Source organism: Paramormyrops kingsleyae, unplaced genomic scaffold (assembly GCF_048594095.1).
Source record: "Paramormyrops kingsleyae isolate MSU_618 unplaced genomic scaffold, PKINGS_0.4 ups357, whole genome shotgun sequence".
In the NCBI taxonomy this organism is placed as follows: Eukaryota; Metazoa; Chordata; class Actinopteri; order Osteoglossiformes; family Mormyridae; genus Paramormyrops; species Paramormyrops kingsleyae.
Genome location: NW_027326294.1, coordinates 1 through 26,943, shown reverse-complemented (window position 1 = coordinate 26,943; position 26,943 = coordinate 1). Strand labels below are relative to the sequence as shown.

At 38.1% G+C, this 26,943-nt stretch overlaps 1 protein-coding gene across 2 annotated transcripts; it reads right to left on the bottom strand.

The window, feature by feature from the left end:
* Window positions 1–2,155: 2,155 nt before the first annotated feature.
* On the bottom strand, window positions 2,156–13,639 carry LOC140587566 (uncharacterized). Of its 2 annotated transcripts, none has more exons than XM_072708815.1 (18): window positions 10,867–13,639; window positions 10,362–10,488; window positions 9,674–9,760; window positions 9,257–9,464; window positions 8,673–8,842; window positions 8,478–8,576; window positions 7,744–7,976; window positions 6,721–6,899; window positions 6,536–6,629; window positions 6,013–6,357; window positions 5,715–5,832; window positions 5,548–5,639; window positions 5,329–5,446; window positions 4,915–5,031; window positions 4,204–4,395; window positions 3,832–3,984; window positions 3,266–3,468; window positions 2,156–2,677 (listed from the first exon to the last, which is right to left on the bottom strand). In XM_072708815.1, exons 1-17 carry the CDS (start codon window positions 10,966–10,968, stop codon window positions 3,266–3,268), a joined length of 2,637 nt encoding a protein of 878 aa, XP_072564916.1. In that variant the 5' UTR covers window positions 10,969–13,639; the 3' UTR covers window positions 2,156–2,677. The 2 variants fall into 2 exon arrangements, with proteins under 2 accessions (XP_072564916.1, XP_072564917.1); XM_072708816.1 differs by having other exon boundaries at window positions 3,266–3,462.
* Between the last annotated feature and the right edge of the window lie 13,304 nt (window positions 13,640–26,943).

Genomic DNA, 26,943 nt, shown 5'->3' with positions numbered 1-26,943 from the left:
TTTCCATTTAATGTCGAAATAGTGGCCAAAATGGGTCACCTTCAGAGTTTATACAATGACAGAAAAAGTTTTATCAGCCAATGTATTTGCTTTAGTCCTACAATAATGTTTTAATGGACATGACTTTGCCCAGGCATACCTTCACAGAACCCTTTGTCAAATTACTCAGGGTAAAACTTACATGGCCAAACTTTTAACCTTATTTTCGTGATGGTATGAGGGATCTATGTGTTCAGCCTCAACCCAAGTACTTCAGGTCTTCCCACACCGCTGTAGTAATGCACTTTTAATTCAAAAAGTTGATTAATTTTGCTCACTATTTCTGCTCGTGAGTTCATAGTTCATTTAGCTCACTAGTTCATTAAAAGGATAAACCCCTAGAGATGACCGTGTATTTTTCATGGGGGTCGTCCTTAAAATATGCAGAAACAACTGTACATAAAGCAAAACAGAAAAAATACAAAAACACTCACATACACAGACAGAAACTCTGTCAGGTCTAGCCACTCCTCACCACACTAACTTGTTCCCCTAAAAATACCAATAAAATACTAATAAATACTAATAAAAGCTTTGCAAGCATTAACATGCATATACACATTACTAAACACATTACTCAAGTTTAATTGCATGCAAGACCAGGTTGTTGACATTTTTATTTTTACATTGTAAGGAAAAGTCGTCACCTTCATTTATACATTGCTTTTAAGAATACAGTTTGTCTCAAAGCAGTTTTACAGTATTAAATAGGAAAATAGCGTGTCAGTAATGCAAAAGGACAACAGTAAACACTCAATTTTCATTCATAGTTTATTGATTCAGTGATGCCATCATCCAGCTCAGTTCAGTTCAAATACTGTATCTGTACAATCAAGTTTACGATAACACTGGAAATAAATTGAAAACAATGTGCTCATCTTTGGAAATACTTTATTTTTTGCCGTTCACAACAATACCAGTGAAAATACATCACATTATGTGTATGCATATTGGTTAAACAAGCCTTAAGGCTGTATTTAATAACAATGGACCATGTGGCTCGACCAAGTTATTTGTAAACTGCAATAATATACAACAAAGTAAAAAACATATTTTTTCAATTACATACTATCTAATCCATTATTCTAGTACTTAATATAAGTGTAATGTAGAATGTGCTTATAACAGAGTATCTGAAGGATTTTCCAAATCAAATGTAAGACTTTTAAGAAGCTTTTTAAGACCTGCACAAATAAAATTAAAACCATGAGTTAATGAATAAGCAGGGCAGGGTGTCTATGGTAGCATTAATCTGTAAAATGACTGTAAAAAGCACGATTTAATTTAGATACATACAGGTTTTCACAAAAACCAAAAATTTTGTAAAATGATAAACTTCTAAAAATGAGTCAAAAGTATAATTTGTCATATTTAAATCATTATTGTCAATCATTTATATTAATATAATAATAAAATGATTAATATTTTTTATTATTTATTCATATCAATTTATTATTTCGATTCTTATAACACATTAGCATGAGCTGTCAATCTACCAGTTCCCATTTACAACTGTGTGTTTGCGGAATAAATATATTTGTAGATTTTTTTATTTGGTCTAAACTAAATCCAGACGGGTTTATTAAAAATGCAAATTCATTTTTCTATCAGCAGGCTTCTACACTAAGGGCATTACACAGAGCAGCACAGGACCTGACTTTGAAACATGCAGGAATTATTTATTCAATAAAAAAAGTAGGGCTGTCAAACGATTAATCGCATACAAAATAAAAGTTTAAGTTTGGCTAATATATGTGTGTGTACTGTGTGTAATTATTATGTATGTATAAATACGCACAAATTAATGTATATATTTAAGAGAAATATGTTATTTATGCATTCATGCAAATAATCTTGATGAATCGTTTGATAATTAGAACTGACTTATGGTCTTAACTTCAGCAGAGCTAATTTAATTTTTTAACTGTGTAAGGACAAAACGGACAGTGACCATTTAAAATTATTTAAAAAATAATCTTTAGGAAAAAAAATGATGTTTTACTTCAGTGGTGCTGTAATATAATGTTACACAAGAGTTATGTCCTATTAGACACTCATACCCCTATAATACCTCTACCCCCATACCCCTATAATACCTCTACCCCCATACCCCTATAATACCTCTACCCCCATACCCCTATATCCTACAACACCCCTCTGGAAAAAAAGGCATAGACCCTCTGCTGCTGATGCACTGCAAAATAAGAATGTGGGGAAAATGCAAGTAATGAAGAATTAACTTTTACATTTCAGCCTAAATGTGGTGATAGGAATAACAGCATGAGTCACCAGTCATCTTCATTAATTTGCTTACCAGATGTCATGGCAATCTGCCCAACAGTCATTGTCAAAAGTTTAGCATTGGGTTTTACACTATAGGAAAGGTCGCAGGGTCACCGCAATCAACGGGAGTCTCTTCTTTTCTTTTCCTTCCTTTCCTATAGTAAGGTTTATGCATCTTCAAGAAACATTCATGTGCTTAATAAATTGCTTGGCAATCTACAGATACAGGCTTATTTTCAACAATATATAATGCATTCAGATTTTGATGTGGTTAATCAATCAGCGTAGTATCGGCAAATACACAGAAACTGGGCAAGTCCATTTCCTTCAACACAGTCCTTTGTGCAGCTTCCATCTGGAGAAATACAGAAAAACAATATGAACAAGGTGTGTAAAGCATGAATAAATACACAAATAAATTATGAAGAGTAACAGTAATGGGGATTTTCCATCAACAAAGCTTTGATCTCTTGAAAAAGCATGGCTTGAATTAACAATAACTTTCACTACAGGCTCAAGCTGTTCCACTTCCATAATTTAGCCATGTAGAGTCAACGTTGAATTTAACCAGGCTTGAATAAGCATGTATTGTGGAGTACACAGGCAGCCCTCAAGAGCTGAGTCAACTTTTAAGGCTTGTGTCCTCTCTTTCCTCTGTCCAAAACCTCAACCAGCTGACAGTTTAGTGACTTAACCAGCTGAATTTGCTACAAGCTGACTGGCTGTTGAAACAGGTGCCATGCCTTATATTCTATAACCACCATCTGAAAGTTGACAAGCTGAGTTGCAGCGACTACATCAGCCATCTTGAGTCGACCTGAGACAGGCCAGTTCATGTTCCTCCAATGTTCCTAATCCAGGCTTTTCCTTAATTCACCTTGATGGAACATCCCCGGGTCTATTTTTGAGAGCAAACAAACATACATATGAATAAATTAATTACCTAAATAGTGTTTTCTTCTTCATCCTCACTGGTGTCTGGACTACTGAGGCCACTTTGATCTTCTGCTTCAACATGTAGAAGGGCAGAGGCCTCAGGGCCTAAAGCAGTCTTGTACTGTTGGAGGACCACTTGCAACCTTTGTGACACATCTGACAGTCTTCTTCTTAAGAGACAGCAAAGTCCCTCATTTCTCTTGTCTACATCTCAAAAAACAAAAGAGATACCATTAAGGACAAACAAAAAGTGTTTTGTGCTGCAGCCAATGTCTGATAGCTTACATCTTTCTTCTTCATTACAGATGTGCTAAAGTAACACCTTGTGTAGCATTCAAGAAGTTACATCGATTAATTTCAGCTTCCCTGTAACAGCCACAGAACAAATCTCTTAAGCAAATGTAGACTTGATACCATATTGAACAACTATAATCCCCTTTTTATTATGTGCAAGCCAAATGACCATGGCAAATAGAACAATACCTGTTCTACTCCATCCGAGTTCTATGACCGAGACTGAAAGTTTTTTTTTAAATTCATACTTTAAATGAACAGAGTTTTTATTCAACTTACCCTCCTCAGCTATCTTGTTCTTGAGAACCACTGCCAGACTCTGCAACCATGTGCAGTGTTGTGCCATCTCCAACACCAAAATGCTTTTTTCCTCTTGTAATCGCATTGTCAACATCACTTGGTCATGCAGTTGTTTCTTGATTACAATGTTTGCTAAAAATCAACAACAGTTAAATACATACATGAGACAATCTGTTCATGAGCATAACAACACACAAACATGTACTTCTTTTTTTTTAAAGTCAAACTGATACTAAAGAAAACTGAAAATATGTGCATAAACTAAAATGACAACACTCAATATGTTACATGCATGTCTTAATTCAGTGTACTGTAAATAAATTCTTGTGAAGCATCTGAAAACTGACATACCACTGCCATGAACCTCCCACGGCCATATTTGAGACACAGTGCTCTCTCCAGCCAGGGAATGCTCCACCACAGCTACATCAATGTTACTGGCAGAGTCTAGTACAAGACCATTGTATTTCTCAATCTCCTGAAGAAGGAGCTTTTTGTCTTCTGCCAGCTTCCTTCGAAGGCGGTGGCGAAACTTGCTGCTGTCTACAAAGACAGGAGGTATAGATGGAGAGGTTTGTGACAGCACTCTCCAATAAGAAAAAATATACCGCACCCCAAAGAAATTTAAAGCAAACTACAGTAATTGAAGTATGTGAAAATTTCAATTTATATTTACAAACAAGTAAAGTCCAGTGTGTAACATTTACATTCCTGAATATAAGAATTGCTGTGCTTTAATTACCTTAGAATGGGCAGTTTTTATCTAAATACAGTCCCCTTCCACGGAAGCCACCATGTTTCTATGGTAGCCCACAACAAACAAACAAGCACTGGCTCTAGATAGGACCACTCACCTTTTCTCGTCTGCCACAGTACTTCTACTACAGCTTGGAAAGGGAGATGTGAGGGGAGTTGCTTGCAATCTACAACCTCACCGCTAGTTACCACTAATTCCTACAGACTGGACTATTTTACATACATGTATTACATGTATTTTTTGGATTAGGGTGCACACAGTAGCTTGAATATACAGTATCAACCTATTATATTCTATAGTTATACCATTCTGACGGTAAAGGGTTGTCTTCCGCTGCCTCACACTAAGGTAAAGCCCTTCAATTGACTGCTGAAGTCCTCTGTGTGTGGCGCCTTGACTGGCATTAGATGTATCTGGTGTCTCTGTAGAAATAATAGTGACAACAAATTAACTGTTAAAACAACACATAACCGTTTCAGTGTTTGAATTCGTATTTGTATTTAAAACTTAATCCAACTTCACTGAACTTGGTATGTGCACTTCCTGCAGGAAAACTGAAATACCCAACATATATGTGGCAGAACATCTGATGGTGACATGTAGTTTGCTATAATCCATAGATGATCAGCCTATTATCTTTAGCTGCTCTTTAATAAAAAAAAAAATCAGATAGCAGTGGAAAAGGATATTTGCTGTTTCTTTTAACTTGTCATGCTTACCGCCAGCTGCCCATTCCTTCACATCAGAAAGCCACTGTGACACCACTTTATCTGTGCAAAGTAACTCTGCTTTTAGTTCAGCTAGCCTTGCTGTTTCATCCTGGAGTCTCTGACAAGTCTGATAAACAGTGATATACAATAATCAGGACTTTGTATGATTCAAAACAGGCCAAGTGCACACAGCAAAAGGATACACAAAACACATAATATGAGATTTACCTTCACATATCTTGTGGAAAGTGACTGATGTAGAGAGAGACTTTTTTTGTGGTTCCACCCCATTGCATGCAATGTAAGCATATCCACCCGTGCTGTTTAAAGAATATAATGAGGTCATGATGCTTAATCTAAAAAATATGCAAGAATATTGCAAACAATCTGATTACCTGCTTTGGACATATATTTGGTTGTCAGGGCACAACGTGAGAGGAAGCTGTTCACTTGCTCTACCTCCTCACCGGCGGTTGTCCCTGCTCCTTCCTGGTTCCTACCACTCCACTTAATCTATTAGTAAATTCACTTTAATTACATGGGTACAATTTTCCTCAAAGGGCTTTACAATCCATACAAGAAATGATTAAGCTAAAAGGCAATATAGTACAGTGTAACCCTTCATATCAATTTCATATTATTAATGTGCTTGTAAATATTACAAATGTACACATGATGTAATATTATACATACTTCACACTTAGTAGCATGGGCTCGAGCATGCATCACACTGAGGAAAGGTTTCATTGTGGTCAGCTCCTGAAGAGCAGGAATGACACCAGCAGCTTTCTCCAAGTATGGCCAATATTTGCAAGCCACATCCATTGCAAAAAACTGCGCTTTGGCTGGCATGAGCTCCTTCTGAAGATACAGAGGGTAGGCAAATATCTCCCCTCTGTACATATTAAGGGCTTTCAGAAGAAATCCATGGCGACACACAGCAACCTCCATGCCCTCTTCATCCAATTTGGAAGCCCTCCTCGATGTCTCCCTTGCTGCTGTCCACTGGGAGTCCCCACATGTGCCTTTTCCCTGTGTCTATGACACAGATACAGTAACAAACACAACAATCAAATAAAACCAGTGGTGTTATACAATATATACTGTAGCATTTTTTCTCTCATTTTGATTTTGGAGAAGTTGGTATGCAGAGGTACAGTAGTTGAAGTGGGAAGGAAATCATGGTCAAACTTATATAGTTATATTTAAAACTTACATTTCTTACTGCTTTATGTATGGTGTCTACAAATCTAGACACCGCACTGTCTTCAGCCACAAAGAGCCCCTCAAAAAAGCCAGGATCATCAGAGCTGAAGGAGGAAAAATGGGAAATCCATTGATTAAATATATAAAGTAACTAAATAAATCAGTAAAAAGACTAGAAATAAATAAAAAGACCACCTTGTCTCTCTACGAAAGCGATACAGCTTTCTATTTCCATCAGCAGAAACAGCTAACATTTCTGGCGTGCAGGCTGGGCAGGTGAAAGGAGCACCACAGCAGAGCTGGTCTTCCTCAAATGAAGCATATGAAAACTCCAAGAAGCTGCGCTGTAGTGCATCACCATTGATTTGTCCAGTCTGGAAGATATACAGAATGAAATAGTATATGTCATGATGTCTGCTTCAGTGTTGGCCAGTAACTAGTTACTAATAACTTAGTTACTGTAATAATATTACCTTTTCAGTAACTAGTAGTGTAACTAATTACTAATGATGATTAATTAATAATGATTTTAGAAACATTACAGTTATCATCCATAAAAAAATGGTTAGTTACTTAGTTACTTTTGATGCCTCAACACTGCTGATTTAAAGTCCAACAAACAAATAATTCCTAGATTTATTTTCATAATTTTCACAACTCACACATGCATGTGATGTCCCCAGTGCAGCAGGCAAGCTTGAAATATGGAAAGCTTATAATCAGTAGATAGAAATATTGTGCTATATTGATTTTGTCAGGAAAAAAAGATGACCTGAGCACTGTTGTGGAAGTTGTGACTTTACTTTTCTCTGGCATTATATCCCACCTACATCCCTCTGATCAGCATGTGGTACATTATATTACTATAATTAAAAATGAGAGTAATACAACACTTCTACTTGAATGTCACTACCAATCACTATTGAGTGTCTGTAAAAACTGCAATCCAATGTGGATTTTGGCCAAATGATGAGGCAGAAATATGTTGTTCTAGAAGAATTTTATGTGGAAAATACACAGTTACAACTGCTGTGGGACGTGAAGAAAAAAAGTAATGTAACTAGTAAACGTATTACTGTTGCCAGAAAGTAATAAGTAAAGTAACAATATTACTTTTGAAAGGAGTAACTAGTAATGAGTAATACATTACATTCTTTGAGTAACTAGCCCAACACTGGTCTGCTTAAGAAATTTTATAATATGAGTAATTACACTTACTCTTCCGCCAATCTTAGTGCGATGCTCCAGCAGCTTTGCGAAGGCTTGTCTGGAGAATCCCGGAGAGATTACCTTGAGTTCCTGAAAAGAACTCAGGAGGTCCAGTGTATAAAGTGTGGAATTAGTCACAGAGGCTGGCCAATATCCACTCCTAAGGAGGTCCTTCAGTTCAGGGGTCCACTGATGCTGGCACGTTTGACATACATATAGTGGCTGATGCAAGTCAAAACGTCCTTGAAACAAAAAAGTACATTTAAAAATTAATTTTACAACAGTTACGTATAAAACTTATAAAACATTTTTTTTTCGGTTGAAACTCTAAAAATAGTTCAATTCAAAACTACTGTTTAGTGTAAAACATGTTGAAGATTAGCAGATAGGCTGTCGATTCAATAAATGATGAGCTATTTCCTCAAAAAAGCTGTTTATTCAGCACAGTGAAGCCTCTCCTCCTTTGCCATCTGGTCTCCTTTTCTACACCGCAGCTTTTTTGGCTAAAGGTTGCAGGCTTGCCTTCCAGTGGCTTTGGTATCACACATCGTTTACATTTGTCAAATTCACTAAATTCTAACAGCTGTGATAACTGGACTAACTGTCTTTGTTTTGGCTAATGACAATACCGTGTACTATACAGTACCATAGGTTTTGACATGACTGCAATTGTAAGCACAATGCCACAGCACATTAAAAACATCAAATCTACAATAGAAATCTAAATAGTGAATTGTTTTTACCATTGATGGTAATTAAAATTACTGGTTTGCCTGGTAAAATGGTGAAGTTGGTGCTTTCACAGGAGCAATCTGGCACCTTCACAGTCGGCAAAATGCAAGCTGGAAAACAAAAAACTCACTAATTTAGATTATTTGTAACTGGCTGCAGACACACATGAACAGCAAAATGATGGTTTTCGTGAGAACACACTATACCTTGCTCATGGATGCGATATCCATCTTTCCCTTTAATGGCATACATGGTTGGTGGAATGGCTTCAAAAAATCCATGAATGACACATTCCCTGTTGTGGAGTGGCTGTTTTTTGTGACGTAATACATCACACTCCCCACAGAACCACTCCTCGGGAAGACACTCTGTGCACCTAGGGAGAAAAAAAAATAAAGAATTCTAATATATTATTTCAGGTGAATAACTCACAAAGTATAACACACTCAATTTAAGCTATTCCAAATTTAGTTATACACTAGGTTTAACTGTACTGTGTTTAGCACTGGCACCTTACAGCAAGAAGGTCCTAGATTTACTTTTCTCATAAATGTGGTTCCCATAAATGTGGGGTGACCAAGTCTTATACCACCCTAAAACACATGATTTTATGTGTTTTTATGTGCTGATTTTACTTTTGTGGCACTTTGAGATTTGTTTTAATGAAAAGTGCATTAGAAATAAAATTTATTATTATTATTATTATTACATGCATCCTAGCCTATATAGCACTTTATTTCTCAGCAAGCCTAAGCTGGGTAATCAAAGTTTAATATTCATGAAAACCAACCTAATAACAGCAGGCTCATGGCAAAGCCAACACAATGGATGACCAACAGCCTCTTTTGCAATAAGGCATTTTAGGTGGTACGGTCTTGCTTCTTTCCAGCGATCTGAGGCTTTCTGCTGCCGAAAAGACCATGATGATGCAGAGCTTCTTTGAGGCTCAGCAGAAGGATAAGATGCCAAAATATCAGAGAGCCTCTCCATATTTTTTTCTGTAAGGAAAATATAAAATTAAGTCATAAGGGTCAATTTAGATGAGGACCAATTAAAAGCCAACTAATAAATATTTCGCATAAACACATGATTCCATGATTCAGTTCCAAACTAGCCTAAATACTTAATAAATTGTGTTCTTAATCCATTTACTGCACTGTCAGTTTTGTCTTTAATTATACATGGTTTCTAAATGGATGTGATTTACCAAATTCCTCTTGAGGATTTACTTTTGCTGAGGGTACAGGGACGTCCACACTGGATGATGAGGAGTACTCAAGAGGAGGGTGTGTGACTGTAAAACAGTACACAGAAGAATAACGTTATACTATCATTGTATTCATGTTTTGTTTTTTCAACCCAAAGCTGAAAATTTTGTAAAATCAGACATATTTCTGTTAAGTACTTGGTAATGTCTTCTACAACAGGATATATGCCGAATGTCACCTGACCAAACTTCAAAACAGGTATCATTGCTTCCGCTTGTCGGAGAACGTGTTAATACAGTAGCTGTACTGTATTATGGAGATATCGATGGACTTTTAAGGTAATCAGTTAAACGAGTTGGCTGTTTTTATTGTTGACATTTTTTTCGATTTTTATATATAAATGTTAGTTAAATGGACATTGGTTAAGATCATCTTTAGTGTCTACTTTGAAGGCAACTTGAGTAAAATAGCTTCATATTTAACGAGACATATGCAAAACGTGAACCAGAAGCAACGAAAACTGTTTAGCAGAATATGGAAGTCTGTTGTGCATAACCACTATAGTGCTACCAAATGGTTTATGTACGTTTTAATGTCTTTTAGATATTGGAACATTTTAAACTCTAAACAATTAATTACAGTGTTCTAATTTGATTTGGTTCACCATTTACATAATTCAGACATAACCTGGAGCTGAAGCTTGCCGTCGCCCTCCTTGCCTCCCCCTTGGCTTGCCGCGCCCTAAAAGGTCCCTTCTGGAGGTCTGTGGAGGGTCTCCTTCAGAGCATGCACGTTTCCTCTCCACAGATGATGTCTGTGTGTTGGAGTAAAAATCTCTTGTAAAACTGATGTTGTTAAAGGTACTGGATCCAAAAGACAGGTAATTAGTGAAATGAAAACACAACATAGTGTGTTAGTAAGGTTTTGAACGTGTTAAAATGAGCCTTGCCATAGATTATCCAAGGCTCTGTAACTCGGAGGGATGGAGCTCCATTCTTTAATAAAAAAATCTCTCATTTACATTCGCCAATGAGCATTATAGGGTGTCAATTACTTAAATTTACCATGCAATACACTTACATGGCATATCCTGCACTCGTCCTTCTTCTACATTCAATACATTTTTACTTTACGTTATCCTCCATTCGCATGGTCAAGTATAAAATGATTTAGGTATATAAAAAAATCTTACCATGGCTTCAGCTAGAGCATGGTCTAATTTCAGTTCAAGAGCCATGCGTCTCCCCTCTTGGTAGTGGGTATCCTGTGAGTCAAGTTTATGTTTGGTCGCCATTACAACACAAAAAGATACAGACAGATTAAGGACAGACAGACTGACAAAGATGGATATGACAGACAAGTAGATGGAGAGTAAAGTTATAATAAAGAGTGAAAGATGGATAGAAATATGGTTAGTGAGACAGATGAGTACAAAGGTTGCAAGAGATAGACAGATAGAGATTGATGTATAGATTACAGATAGATAGATAGATAGATAGATAGATAGATAGATAGATAGATAGATAGATAGATAGATAGACAGATAGAGTTTGGCTCTTAAAAGTGCCTTTGGGTTCTGTTAGATTCGGACAGGTTCGGACAAGATTTGGACAGGTGACTAATTTGACAGGATCTGGAAGGAGAACAGAAAATGTTAATTATGTAGTTCAGTAGTTATGTTAAAATAAGGTTTAAAAAGTGTACCCCTATAGTGACTGAATTTCTTATAAATACTTAAGGTAAATGAATTTTTAAAAATCATGTTTTTGTTATTTTCTGTATGCTAATGTGTGTCTGGGGCTTCCTCATCCCAGATTTAAAGGCAATGTTATGTGTAGTAATGTTAGGCCAAGTTATTTCATGTCAGTTCAGAATCAGAAGTTAGGGGACATAGATGTCAAATGTAATAATATCATAATGCTTTTTTTCCCCCCAATCTTAGTTTTAATTGGCTAAATAACAAATAATTTGTATTCTATATTTTATAGTTTTCTCCTGTATTTTTTCCCATTTTTATCACAGGATAAGGCAGAATTTATATTTCATAGTTTTCATACTGTAATAAATGCTATGTCAAAAACACTGCATTATTTATATAACACATACCATATATTTCATATATTTGTCTTTCTTCCTTTCATCAGTCACAAAGTTTCTGTTTTTATTCAGCAGAGCTACAGCAATAGCTGGATACCTTTATCAATATTAGGGATTTCCTGGCACGTGACTCGTTATCACTCGTTATTTTTTTTTAGTACTTTCTGCGCCAGAGCGCACTGCTTCTGCGTGTTTAGCGTTCCATAAAGTTCACATTTTGTCATTTTGGCTACGACTGAAACATAAGGTCATGATGATTGAGATAAAATCACCCTTGACCCACACAATAATGCAGTGCTCCACGGCTTCCACGCTAGGTTACCCTTCAGCTAATATAACCGAGAGTTAGCTTACACTAAAGTTTGCTAGGCCGTTTAGCAAATGGAGCTAATTTTACAAGTGTATGTTTTTTTTTCCCCGCTGATAATGAGGAAACCATTGGTTGGGCTTTTTATCGTTGTCCTAATATGAAAACCACGTGAGTCTAAGTGCAAAGAAAGGGATCAATTATAACATTTAAACAAAACGTGGTCATTATTTTTTAGCGTGGTACCTTACCTGAACGGTGGTTTGAGCGCAATGACAAGAATTCACCCAATCGCAAAGCAGGCTGGCTCCGTCTCCATAGCAACAGAGGCTGAGGTTCATGGGTATTGCTGGCGTCCACTATCCAAAACCTTTTCTTTTCTTTTCTTCAGTTTTTTTTAAATATATTAATTTTATACATATATTAACCTTTTGGCATCAATGGGTGCAAATTGCGTCCACTTTAATCTAACTTTAATAACTTGGGATCCCTTTGATGTATAGACATCATACAGATATCATCAGAATCATAAGACCGTGAACTAAACGGCAGGTATAATTATATTGATGTGTGTGGAAGTATTTGCGAGAAATTCAATGCGCAAAAACAGCTAAAAATATGAAATTGTGCAAAAACGCACTCACTAAAAGTCCTGTTTTACAGCCTATAATGCACGCGCTGTGTATCTGACGTATCGCGACTCTCACCCGGGGCTCCCGCGCTCGATCACATGCTGAATGATTTTACTAGGGTTAGTAAAATGTTAGTAAAATGTTCCCTTTAACTTTTAAAGCCCACAAACAATGACATCATCTGCATTACATCCATAATAAAGCCTATTTCTTTACTTTATTCAGAGTTTATTCGCAAAAGTTTGTGTTTCTGTTTGCATTTGCGTTACATCAGCTCTTCCTGACAGCACTACCAAGGGTTTAGATCCTCGAAATATGGTGCGTTCGATTATTTCTCTTCAACTCGGAACTCGGATGAAAACGTCACGAAAAACGTCACTTCCCGTCGGAAACACGCCTCTTTTATGACGTTGAAGTCGGACAAGATTTTGTTGTCCGAGTTGCCCCTGTGACGTAATTTCAACATGGCGACTTGGTTTGTTTGTAGTTTCTTTGCTGTTCGAAAAAAGAATATCGCTATGAATGTACTAAAATATTTTATAAAGCTTTTACTGTGGTTTGACTAGTTCGTGTTTCTTGTTTGTCTCTCGGAAAAATCTCAATTTTCTCCATTTGGAAAACTCCAAATCTGCTAAAATATAAAGCAACAACACGCAGCAACGTGTTCATGGAGGCAGCCATGTTTATTCCGAGATGTGGGTAGCTCGAACGGGAGCTTGTCGGACGTGATGTCACTCAACTCGGAATTGTCCTCGCCCCTCGGTGATCGCTCTAGATGACGTAATCTGTAAAGCGCCAGTAAACACAGCCACGTGCGTTTTATTGCAGCATTACCGAAATAGATTACGGCATTACGGTCGCGGCTTGTCGCGAACACCTAAGCATTCAGTCCGAAAGCAAAAAGCAGCTCCTTACCGTGCGTAATGCCCGTTTATATCATTACAAGCTGAATATACTGTATGCTAAGCGCTACCATAACACAGCTTACTTCCTGATTACACAGTTCTGGATAGGACAGTTTCATCGCGTTTTCATAGAAAAGCCACTTCCTGAATGGCTAGAAGCTGGTCATTTTAGGTGCCAAAATGATCCAAAATTGGCTCAACAGTGATCAAAACTTCACTATTTCTTCTTCTAAAATGATCAGAAACTATTTTTCCATTATAGAAAAAACGAGGATATCGGGATGATATCAGTTTTAGCTGGCATAATTAACCCAGTAAACGGTCGATAAGGCTCATGTGTACTGTAGGCTAGTATTTACTGCTAGATTTGACACACCAAACCAATGGAAAAGCTGTATTTCTCAGTAAAAACGACATTTAGATGCGATGGCCGTAGCACAGCTGTGCAGTCTCGTTATTTTACCGGGAGAATATATTTACTATATTTTTAACTGGAAGCACTGACGATCGTTTACAATAGTAAGTAGCCTACAGAATAAAATGCAATAAAAACAAGGATACAATCTCCTACATAAATGTTGAGTAAAGTAGCGCTTAAAACAAATAAATAAAAAAGGGGGGGACGGACGGACAATACAGCGTCTGTGGACCCCAGCGTCAGAAAGAAAAACGTGCTGGAGGCACGAAAGATATTTCCTATTGAAATACATTGGCTCGAAATTCGTGCAGAGTGACACGAAAAAAAAGGGAAATTCGTGTCCATGAACACGAATCAATAGATTAAATTTCGTGACTATATCACGAAATGCCGTGAGACTGGGTTGGATAATCAAAGTGCCAGGTGCCCTTGGAATAAGTTGAAAATTTTTTTAATTGTTGCTAAAACACAAATAACAGAAATGTTGCTGTAATTGTGCAAATAGTGGTACAATAGAAAAGGAGATCCACTGGAGCAAGTGGAATGGTGAGAAAAACTTAGGGGTAGTCCTATTGCACATGTATCAGTTCAGCACTGAGGCCTACTGTGTGGTCTACCTTACTGGGAGACCCATATGCTTGGACTCTATAGAACCACTGTATATGGGATTCAGAAATATGAACTGGGAGGCTAGTAAATATATGTTCCATTCTAGAAACAAAGAAACCCGTACTGCATTTTTTCGCACAAAGCAGGGGTATACCCTAGACCAGGGGTGGACAATCTTACCAACAAAGGGCTGGTGTGTATGCAGGTTTTCGGGATAACCTTTGGGTCAGCTATTCAAACCCAGGTGTGAGGACTCTTCAGCCAATCAGTCCTCTAATTAGTAATCTATCTAGGGAGTTGCAGCAAAAACCTACATACATACTGGCACTTTGTGGACAAGGTTGCCCTCCCCTGCCCTAGACCTGCTTTTTAGCCCATGATCCCCAAAATAACAGGGCCAGAGACTTGCGACCCCCACTAGGTCTATATATTTATAAATCTAACGACTGCTTTAGAAAAGTAATGTTTCAAAGTTTTTTTGTTTATCTTAATAGAACTAGCCACGGACTACACCAGAATCTCACACCCAGGGTGTGCCATTTAGTTTATTAGTTTATAGTATTTCACTGCACACTGAACTGTAACAAATAAAACTCTGATTAATCGATTGGATTATTTTTGATCTTGGCAAGTTTAACAAGGTATCCCTAATAGTCCTGTCTTAGATATAAATGATTTTATCAAGACATTTCGTAGGTGGGAATGAGGAAGCAGAAATGGGTGATAAATGTCATGTCACCTCACCTGGCACTTAAGCACTTATAGCACTTAAGAATTATAAAATAAACATCAATCAACAGTATAATAACTCACTGATATATAGTGTTCACATACTGCACCCCAGATACACAACTTTCTAAAAACAAAACTTTGATTGAACAGCCATTCTTGCACTTGTCACTTTCCAAGAGGGACTACAGGCAAGAGAATGCAATAATTTTTGGTGCTCTGCCCGTATAAATCTTCTGCTGAACTTTTCCCCCTACTGAAATTGTGCCAGGCGTTAATTGGTCTAGGAGAAAGAGTTGTGAGTCTTAAGGGGAATTAGGCACAGATTGCATAAGTTTAAATGCACACCTAGAGTGCATAAATTTGTTGATTTGAGGAAAAAAAATCTTAAAAAAACAATTATGTCTGAGATAACAGCAATATCATCATTGTTATGAGGAAGAACAAATAGTTATTGCATTTCATTTCACTGTACCTTTTTATTACTTGAATACACACAACTACTGATGACAGTTTGAGTTTGGGGTATGAAGTAAGAGTAGTAGTATTGAAGTAGTAGTATTGAACTGCTGCATTTTTTTGGAAAGTTAACTAATCATCTGGGGCCTCATGTATAACAAGGTGCGTAGAATTCACACTAAAACATGGTGTACAGACAAAACTAGGAATGTGCGTACGCAAGAAAAAATCCAGATGCACAAAACTGTGCATAAGCACAGATCTTCACACATTCCCTTTATAAATCCCAATGAGAGTGAAATTTTACGTACATGAAAGAGCCCACAGCCACCCCCCGACCCGCCGATAATTATGTATATTTGCATATGTAAATCTGTATAAATACCCGCTTTGTTTTATGTTTTTCTTAAAGAATAATGATTAAACCACGTGGGAAAAAGAAGTATTTCAGCGAGTGCGAAGTGGAGGTCAGTTAAAAGAAATCGAGAAAAGAAAAGTGATATTATTTGGTGGTTTAAGTTGTGCCATCAGCAATAAACGAAAGTTGACAGAGTGGCACAGTGTGGCGGAGTCAGTTAAAAGTGTTGGTTTTGAAATTTGCATCGTAGCCAAAATTAAAAAGAAGTGGTCGGACATTAAAGTCGATGTGAAAAAACGAGTCTTAACACCAAAGGCGGAGGTAGCGGAATTCCTGGTCTCACACCCTTTGAGCAACGAGTTGCTGCAATGATTGGGGACACACTTTTATCGGGTGAGGGGGACATCAATGTCAGTGCGAGTGAGTTTTTCTCGTACCATACTTGTTTGAATTACTTGCATGTTTATGAATAACAAGTAGGGAGCAGATGCGGTGTTATTTTTGGCGGAAAATTTGGTGGCTCAGGGTCAGGTTCATCTTGCCTAAGCTCTTCAGATACCGGCAAGCCACGATTTTATGTCAGATTATGCAACACGCTACATGCGTGTACAGTGCGACACACTTTTTGCAGACTGTATAGCAGCACCCCACCAGTCTTGTCCAGGCAGCACCAACAGCCTTTAAGCTGACCTATAATGCACTCTACCATCGCCTGAGCCCGAGAATGGGCAGCATAATAACGCCGCTCTTGTTCATTCTGTGGGTTTGTGAGCAGCGTGAGAAGCCACGACTTCAGTGGGTACCCACTGTCCCCTAAGGAGTTGTCAAATGGTTAAATCAAACAAAGTTTACAATATTGGGACAAATTATAAAATGGGAAAAATCTTCTTACCGCGCAGCCAGCCATCACTTACCACCCCATTTTCAAGTTTGTTTCCAACACTACATTTCTGAGAATGAACGAATCATGGGTTGAGGCAGGGCATCTAAGCACAACATTAATGCAGGGGCGTCAGAAGCATTTTGAATGTGGGGGAGACACACTGGCATAAAACTAATATTTTATGTTAAATGTGGGTGGATCCAAACGAATAATTATGAAATGTGAGGGGGACACGTCCCGCTCAGATTTAATGGCGGCGACGCCCATGCATTAATGAGATGCATGTTGGAATCGCACATAATTTGTACATTAATAGAGTGAAAGTGCTTTCTATTTACATAAGCAAATTTGTTCTCTGAAGGTGCCTTTATAGCAATGTGTGTGCAGTCGATGGCTCCGATTACATTGGGAAAACCGGACATCGCTGCAAATTGCACTTTAATGTTTGCCTGTTCAACCACAGTGTAAGGAAATTTTAGATATCTGGATGACAAGCGGATTATGCTGTCCCATACAGCTGGCATGGCGCGACTTGGTGTTGACTGAGAAATACCCGATCGCTCCGGGTATTTTCTCGCTGAAAAGCACATGTGGCTAAGATCCCGAGAGTGGACAGAACTTGTAAAGGAACAGGTATAGCACAATTCCTCATCATCTGCCTTTGTAATGCTGACCCCAGTTCATCATGGGCTAAGAAATCACTATGATCCCTGAATACGCGCTCTCTTCTAATTCTTCCATAAGCTATGTCTTCCAATAAAGCAAGAGCTGCCATGGTAGCTGTAATAGTTCGGTCATTTTCTGCACCGTTTTACTGTTACAAATTGATAAAAAATCAGGTGTCGTACATTTGTAAACAACATACAATTAATGTCGGTGTATTGGATAATGTCAGCGTCATGATTGTGAGTTTAAAAAGGGAAACCACAGTAGCAATGACTTGCCACTGGGTGCCGTCCATTTAGAAAACCAAGCAGAAACGTACGTTGTGTCTGGAGCTGCCGTGAGAATGTGCGTAGCGGTACGCCAAGTTTAGTTTTTATACATCTCCACGTGATAATGGAAACGGATGTATGCAACATTTTCGTACGTACGTACCATTTATACATGAGTCCCCTGGTGTACCAGAGAGATACTAGCTCTCAGTGGCCACATTTCCTGTGATCCCCATCAAGCAAGTTCACAGACCTTTGTTGTAGAAGTTGGGGAGTTACTGACAGACTCCTTAAAATAACTAAATAGGTGGCTCTTCCGTCACAACACAAAGGTAATTCAGGGATACTTTAGTTGCTTATGACTGAAGGGTAGACAAGCCCACTGACAGCTTCACAGAAAAAGTGTTTCTGACAGCTCTTTGTTTACTGTGTTGTTTGGAGCTAATCTAAGGCCTGAGAGCTGTCCAAAAACACAGGGTCAGCTACTTTTGCTCATTAAAGAGTTCTTGGAATATATAACAGAGAGAGAGAAAGAATAAGTGAATGAGATTCAAGTGTACTAAAATGCGTACCTTTTACCAGGGATGGCCTTACCATAAGGCAGCTGCCTGGCTCCCCTGACAACTAGAGGCCCCATGAAGACAAATTCCAGAAGTTACATTTATGGATATATGATCCAGCTTTACTAATCTAGCGGGATTGAATCAAAGACACAGAAGATGTAGTGTTAGTCTTGTATTTTTGCACTGTTTCTTCTTCTGTAGACAGATCGATCTGCCAGCACAGTTTTACCGGTGAAGTTTTACTGCACTTTGATTAGCGTATTATTGTTTTATCATTTTTTATGTGTGTGTTTTTTTATTTCAATTTTGGGTCTGCAATTCACAAAATCTAAATATACATCTCACGATTTAGATGTCAGGGTCAGCCCCTGCTGTGGTCCTTCCGTGTCCCTTCCCTGTTTGACCAGCAGGTGTTGCTGGTCATCCCATTCTTTGTGTTAGTTTTTGTTCTCCCCTGTTACCTGTCTGGTCATGTGGCTCAATGTGTTAAGCATGTGGTTGTCTGTGTACCCTTCTGTCCTGAGTACCCTTCTGTCTTGTGTTTGAATCCCACCTCCTGTTTTTGTATTTTGGTTTTGTTCCTTGTGCCCCTGCTTGTGTCTTTACCTGTTTAATTCCCTAGTGTTTCTTTGTATAAGTTTTTCTAGTTCCTGTGATTTGTATTTGGTTCAGTTCTATGTGCCCCTGCTTGTGTTTCTATCTGTCTGTTATTCCCCTAGTGTAGATGCTGTTTCCTTCTTTGTCAGTCTTAGTTTTCCCATCCCAGTTCCCTGAGTTAATTAGTTCCACCTGTTTCCTGTTCTTGTGCCTGCCCTTGTGTGTTTTCCTGATTGCTCGTTGTCCTGCACCTTCCCCAATTGGTTAATTGCTTGTCTCACTCCTGCTGCCTCGTTACTCTGTTCAGTTTTCCTATTTAAGTTCCTGCCTGAGTTTAGTTCTTTAGTGGTTAATTGTCTATGATTGTGATTGATTGTCTATGGTTGTTGTTGGTTGATGGTTTTTGGATATTTTCAGTGTTCTGCGTGCATTCAGTTTTTGTTATTTAGTCTTGTTTAATCCCCTTTCTGTTTTTGACCCCTTGTGGTCTTTTTGGTTTAGTTGTGTTTATAGTGTTTTCTCTTTGGTTTAATAAACCCGTTTTTGTTCTCGGAGCCGCAAGTGGGTCGTCCACCCTTTTTGCGCACGATGCCTCGTTCCCGTGCCCGAGCCGCCCGGATCCCTGACATTAGATTCCTTACCAGGCTACGGATGATTCAGTTCATCCCTCCTTGCTCATGCTACTGCCTCCATACACTCCTTTGTTGGCATCGGCACATGCAGTTCAGCATCATGCCTTCTAAAGTCTTTTGATGTGTCCTCATTTATGTTTAACAGACATCCATCACACATGGAAATGTTATGCAGCATACAACATACCACAAAGAATGCCACGACCTTCTGAGAGCTATATTGTAATGTTGCACCTGACTGATCTAAATATCTGAAACACATTTTCAGCAATCCAAATGTCCTTTCAGTTATAGTATGTGCTTAATTCTGATCGTGAACTTGAAAGATTTTTGAATGATATTGTTTGTTCTTTACTTAAGATATTTTGGTTTTTTTTTGTTTCATTGAAAAGTACGATTATGTTAAAGGTCCAGATGTACTCTATAATAAAATGTATATACTGTAAATGAGATAAAATAAAAACCATTAGTGCACCTCGATGGCATACCTGTGTCCATAATGAGCATCATGCATCCACGTGTTTCTAAAACACACCACTTAAATACCATTTAGCAATATGCCACTGACTTTAGACATGGTTTTTGATGATAAAAAGCGCAATGTCATTTCACTGCCTTAAAATAGCAATGCGCCAACAATGCACCTGGCCACTCCTTATTTAAAAACCACCACACCTACGAGTGTGAAGTGGGTACAAAATCATGTGCTGTTTTGATGACATGCATGAATGGCATGAAAATGAGCAATGCATTGGTACGAAACTAGCAAAACCATATTGTGTCATGCTTTGCGCCAGTGGAAAATAGGGCTCTTATTTTCAGAACTTGATAAAAATTTGGCAAAAAAGGAGATTTCCAATTCTGCAACAGTGCCAATGGACTAGCAGGCTGCAAATGTGTGTAGGAGCAGAAAATGGTAATTCTGCTTCTCAGTTATTCACCATAAAATGGCCCTGAAAATATCAAAGGCCTGTAGGTGCCAGGTGGGCCTGACAATGAAGTGTGTCTTGCGATGATAAGGCAAAACAGTTGGAGTGCATCAATTCAGTAAAAAAAAAATGTCATGTCTATAAATATTTCATTCTTCAGCGTGAGGAATGTGATACAGTATTTGGACCTGAGCAGGCACAGCTGCCGACTACTGATTTATGTTAGACATAGTAAATGTGTTTATTCAAAATCTATACATTGTTGTTATTTTAACTACGGTATATGAATTTTCTGGCTAATATGTAGCCACGTTTTTATATATATATATATATATTTAATAATTGGTCATCATGATCATTTCAGAATTTAAATGTCGTTTGGATAAATTCCGTTAATTTGTGACATGTCCATATGTCCCATTCAGCGATTCCACTTTAGGTCTTCTTTTGAAGCATAATGTTCACTGCAGTATATAAATTGTTAAAATAACAAACAAATGAATTTATGAAAATGGGGCAAGTACAATCGTGGCCAAAAGTTTTGAGAATGACACAAGTATTGGTATTCACACAAGTTTGCTCCTTCAGTGTTCGTAGATCTTTTTGTCATGTTTCTATGGTATACTATAATTACAAGAGTTTCATAAGTGTCAATCTTTTATGGACAATTACATTAAGCTTAGGCAAAGAGTCAATATTTGCCGCATTGGCCCTTCTTTTTCAAGACCTCTGCAATTCGTCGTTGCATGCTGTCAATCAACTTCTGGGCCAAATCTTGACTAATGGCAGCCCATTCTTGCATAATCAGTGCTTGGAGTTTGTCAGAATTTGACCTCAAATTCTCAATGGGATTAAGGTCTGGGGAGTTTCCTGGCCATAGACCCAAGATGTCAATGTTTTGTTCCCTGAGCTGCTTAGTTATCACTTTTGCCTTATGGCAAGTGCTCCATCATGCTGGAAAAGGCATTGTTAGTTACCAAACTGTTCTTGCATGAGGATGTTTTGATACCATTCTTTATTAATAGCTATGTTCTTTGACAAAATTGTGAATGAGCCCACTCCCTTGGTTAAGAAGCAAACCCACACATAAATGGTCTCAGGATGCTTTACTGTTCGCATAACACAGGACTGATGGTAGTGCTCACCTTTTGTTCTCTGGACAATATTTATTCCAGATGCCCCAAACAATCAGAAAGGGATTCATCGTCCTAAATTTCCTTCTGGATAAAGTATCTCTATCTATCTGAGAAAATGAATTTGCCCCTTCTTGACACCAGGCCATCCTCCTAAAGTCTTCGCCTCATTGTGCGTGCAGGTGCACTCACATCTGCCTGCTGCCATTCTTGAGCTCTGCACTGATGGTCCCCCAATCCCATAGCTGAATAATCTTTAGGAGATGGTCGTGGCACTTGCTAGACTTTCTTGGGTGCCCTGAAACCTTCTTCACAACAATTGAACCTCTCTCCTTGAAGTTCTTGATGATCCGATAAATGGTTGATTTAGGTGCAGTCTTACTAGCAGCAATTTCCTTGCCTGTGAAGCCCTTTTTTGCAAAGGAATGATGAATGCACATGTTTCCTTGCAGGTAACAGAGGAAGAACATTGATTTCAAGCATCCACCCTCCTTTTAAAGCACCCAGTCTGCTATTATCACACTGTAAACCCCAACAGTTCTACTAACTCATAAACTTTATGGGTATAGCAATCAAAACCTGTTCATTAGTTAACCCAACAATAAAATTTTGCATGTTTATAGTGAGTCATACTGTATTAATTTTACCTGACTATATGTTTTTGAGTTAACATTGCTCACTAAATCATAATTTATGAGTATACAAAGTCACGTGGCATCTGACGTCACCAGTGTTGCGCACCTTCAAAAAAAGGAAGATGGCTACCGTTAAGCAGGCAAGAGGATTTCTTAAGCAAAATGTTTGACTGTATCGATGCACAGAGGCGCTCTAAAGGGGGGGTAAACGATGACGATTCTCGGGGCCCATGACTGAGAGGGGGCCCAGAGAAGCCCCCAATAAAATTGTGGTGCTGATAGTAAAAATGATTAACTTAAAATTATTCTATTTGCTGTTTCCTGGTGTCAAAAAATGTGTTTGTTTAGGAAACACAAACGTCCGTGAGCCCCTCTCCCCCTCTCGATTATCATAAAATGGTTCAGTCTGCCCCAAATTGTATCCAGGCAACAGCTTGACTTCACTTATAGCGCCGGCAGAAGTGAAAATGCCTCAAAAATCTGGAAGCCAAAAACGGAAAGAGAAAAAAATAAGACAAGTGAAAGAGGCAAAGGGTCGACAGTATGTTACCCAATATTTCAGAAGAAAAGGTGGGTTTGTAAGTAGGACTAAATTGTTAGTGGACCGCCCGTGTGACAATGATCGTAGCCTACGGTTTAAATATTTATTTACACAAATATTTAAACTAGTTTTAATGAAAATTCATGTAGTTTTAGGAAAAGTCAGGGAGCAGCAAGGCTTTGTGATTTATTTAGACAAAGTTATTGAATATGCAAATTTCAAAACGGTCAAAATGACGCCTTGTTCGTTCTAGTGTTAAAGATAATTACCCTAAGTTTAAATGTTGCGGTTAAAATGACTGCTGGTGGAGTAACTGAGACTCATTTATGTTATACATTTATGCTATTCTTTGATATAATATATTATGCAAGTTCTGCTTAAATTATTAGAAATTTTATATGGCCATTTTGTTTTATGGTGGTGTTTTCTTGTTGAGATTTTTTTTTCCACCACTGTTTTTTTAAATTGAAGAGTTTTATTTTGAGATGTCAGTGTTCAATAATCAGTGTTGAAACAAATAAATATTAATACATTTCATTGCATTAAGAGTGCTCAGTGTTTCCATTACATTTCAATTGTCATGTAAAAAATATTAGGTTAGATTAGATTAACTTTATTGTCATTGCCAGTGTACAGTACAAATATGTACAGTGCATACATACAAATATAAATATATGTGAATACACTATATGACACATGTACAGCTATGCACAGTATATACATTATACAGTACTGAAGTAGTACAGTATTACAGAGGACAAATTACGGGTGTGGACATGGGATGGAGTTCAATTGTCTGATTGACTTAAATATATGAGAATGATAGTCAAAATACCATAAAAGCGCATGATTTTATGTAAATTAATATGAAAAAAGTCTCAGCTGTGTTGGAGGCCCTGTCAAGATTCTTTTCATGGGGCCCAAAATCCTTAGCAGCGCCCCTGTTCATGCAAGTAACTGCAGACCCAGCTAAAGACACAAGTGTTGCTCTTTCTAATAAGAGTTCTCATCTGGTAAGTAAATGGTTTACATTTTTACTATTAACTTTTAGCGTAGCTATCATTGGGTAACCACAACATCGTTACTGTATAGATACTCAGTTAATCCATTTATCTCGCTGGGGAAGACAGAGAACTTTAGCTATCAGGTATGTTTTTTTATTCTAACTTTTTAGAAGAGTTTTGGGGATTAGTAAAATACCCTTGCAGATGAGGCAGTCGTTTTGCTGGATTTTTTAAAAATGCATGTAGGTAATTTCACGGTCAATTTAGCGATTGACTTATATACAGTAATGGTTATAAATCAGCAGGACAAAATTAAGCTAGTTAAGGGGTAAAGTTAACTCTCACAACGTTATGAATGCTTAGAGCTCAATTAGATCCCTTTGAGTACAGAACAATATGAGCTTTGTTAACTTCTCTGTGATTCCCCCTTCACATTAAATTTGAGACTTAAATAATAATCAAGTCACATCCGGTAGTAAAATGGATTAACAATGCGCCAAACAAAGGGACAGTGTCTTATTTTTACTTTTGTTTTGCAACTCATAAAGCGGAGATTTTTCCAAAAGCGAGAACGTGGTTATCTGAATTGACTCTCAATAATAGGAAAATTGAATGGGAAAAAGTATGGGTTAATACTTTTCGTGCATCCACAAACCCCAACCATCAGTTTATCCATTTTAAAATTATTCACAGGGCTTATTTGACCGCGCGCACAAGACATGTTATGGGTTTATCACCACATCCCTATTGTGATTTTTGTGGGCCTGGTTGCCTGGGCACACTGATGCATATGCTTTGGGAATGTCCAGGTGTGCAAGATTTCTGGGATAAGGTGCTTTATGTTCTGTACAAGATCACTGGAATCTGTTTTCCCAAAGACCCTGTTCTGTTATTGTTGAACGACAATTCTCAATTTCATCTAAAGGAGAAGGACTGGAAATTTTGGTTAGCAGCCTTGACTGCTGCAAAAAAACTTTTAGTTCAGCGATGGAAGCCTCCACATGACATTTCTGCTAAGCACTGGTTACATTCCTTACTTGAGATATTATATTTGGAACTGTCTTCAACACGGTCTAATCAGGCTAAGCCCGCCATTTTATCTATGTGGAAGCACTGTATCTATTCAGTTAGAGAGATTTTGGTCATTTAAACTATCTGTTGTAATATTGCAGTTTTTCTATCTATATACCTGTAACAATTCCTGAAGTGCGGTGGGTGGGGAGAGGGTTGGGGGGAGGAGGTGTGGGGTAGCAATTGTCTAACACTTTTTCTTGTTCGATGTATGTTATATGCTACTTTGAAAATGAAAAAAAATACTGAATTACAAAAAAAAATAATCAAGTCTATTTTTAACATAAAAAGGCAGGACAGTTGAATCCATATATGGTTATGGAATTAAGTTGCGAACCAATTAATGATAGAAGATACAGCTTAAGTCAAAAAATGACTTAACTCGAATAAATCCGAGTATAAATATACCAAAATGTCTTTAATAGTGCCATTACATAGAAATCCTACTGCGGCCAAGCCATCCGCGCTAACGGGGTTTGCAGTCAAGTCATCCGTTTTTCAAATTGCGATGCGTGTCTATAGGCGATTTTACGGTAGTTCACCGCGAATCTGGGGCTTCTAGATGGAACGTGTCTCGGACAGTGATGCACTCTGAAACATTATTTTCATGGTTTTGCGCTGCTGCGAGTAAAGTGCAAGTGCACACCACGTTCCAATTAGAAACTTATCATATTTTCTCCACTTATATACAGGGCCGGGACAACAACCAAAAGACAGGAGAGATTTTTGATAAGCCGGCAAGTCGGAGCGTCGAGCGCAACCCGCCGTTTGTTTAATGGAAGTGCAAACGCCATAGTGAGCGCAGAGCGTGCAGCATTCGGTCTGACAACCCCTTAAAGAAACATCCGCTTCTCATTTATTATATGGTGTTATAATGTTACTGATAAAATGTAGTAACAGAAAACGAGTGCACCACCAAACACCAGGTAAATAACCTGCATGAATTTGGTCCCCCATATGTTTCAGATTTCAACCAAACTGGTCTCAATTGTATGTGGAGAGGGTTGGGGGGAGGAGGTGGGGGGTAGCAATTGTCTAACACTTTTTCTTGTTCGATGTATGTTATATGCTGTGCCGTTAAAATATTTGTTTGTGCTGTTTTAGTTTTTGAGATATAAATGGTTGTTTACATGGTGACATCATCAGCGTGAAGTTGGCCCCCCATTTGCGTCTGCTTTTGTTTCTGAGATATTACTGTTTGTTTACACGGTCACGTGACACCAGCGTGAAGTTAGTGCCCCATTTGCGTCTGATTTCTGCCAAAACAAACGCAATCGTGTGTGCTGTGTTTGTGCTTGTTTGTGCCGTTAAAACTGTCCTTTGTGCTGCTTTAGTTTCTGAGATATTAATGTTTGTTTATATGGTCATGTGACACGAGTGTGAAGTTGGCCCCCCATTTGCGTCTGATTTCCATCAGACCGATTGCAATCATGTGCTGTGTTTGTGCTGGTTTGTGCCGTTAAAACTGTCCTTAGTGGTGCTTTTTTTCTGAGATATTACTGTTTGTTCACACGGTCATGTGACACCAGCATGAAGTTAGCCCCCCATTTGAGTCTGATTTCCGCCAAACCAATCGCAATCGTGTGTGTTGTGTTTGTGCTAGTTTGTGCCATTAAAACTGTCCTTTGTGCTGCTTTAGTTTCTGAGATATTAATGTTTTTAAGGTTGCCCCCCCCCCCCCCATTTGCGTCTGATTTCCGCCAAACCGATCACAATCATCTGTGCGGCATTTGTGCCATTAAAACTGTCCTTTGTGCTGCTTCAGAGATATTGCTTATTTACATGGACACGTGACTCCGCCATTAAGTTAGCTCCCCATTTGCCTCCGAATC

Excerpts from the sequence above, each read along its gene's own strand:
- LOC140587566 (XM_072708815.1), bottom strand. The coding sequence starts at position 10,968 with ATGGCGACCAAACATAAACTTGACTCACAGGATACCCACTACCAAGAG. Across the intron at positions 5,447-5,547 it reads TTTCCACAAGATATGTGAAG|ACTTGTCAGAGACTCCAGGA; the intron begins GTAAATCTCATA and ends ACTGTTTATCAG. Across the intron at positions 5,032-5,328 it reads GAAGGAATGGGCAGCTGGCG|AGACACCAGATACATCTAAT; the intron begins GTAAGCATGACA and ends TTATTTCTACAG.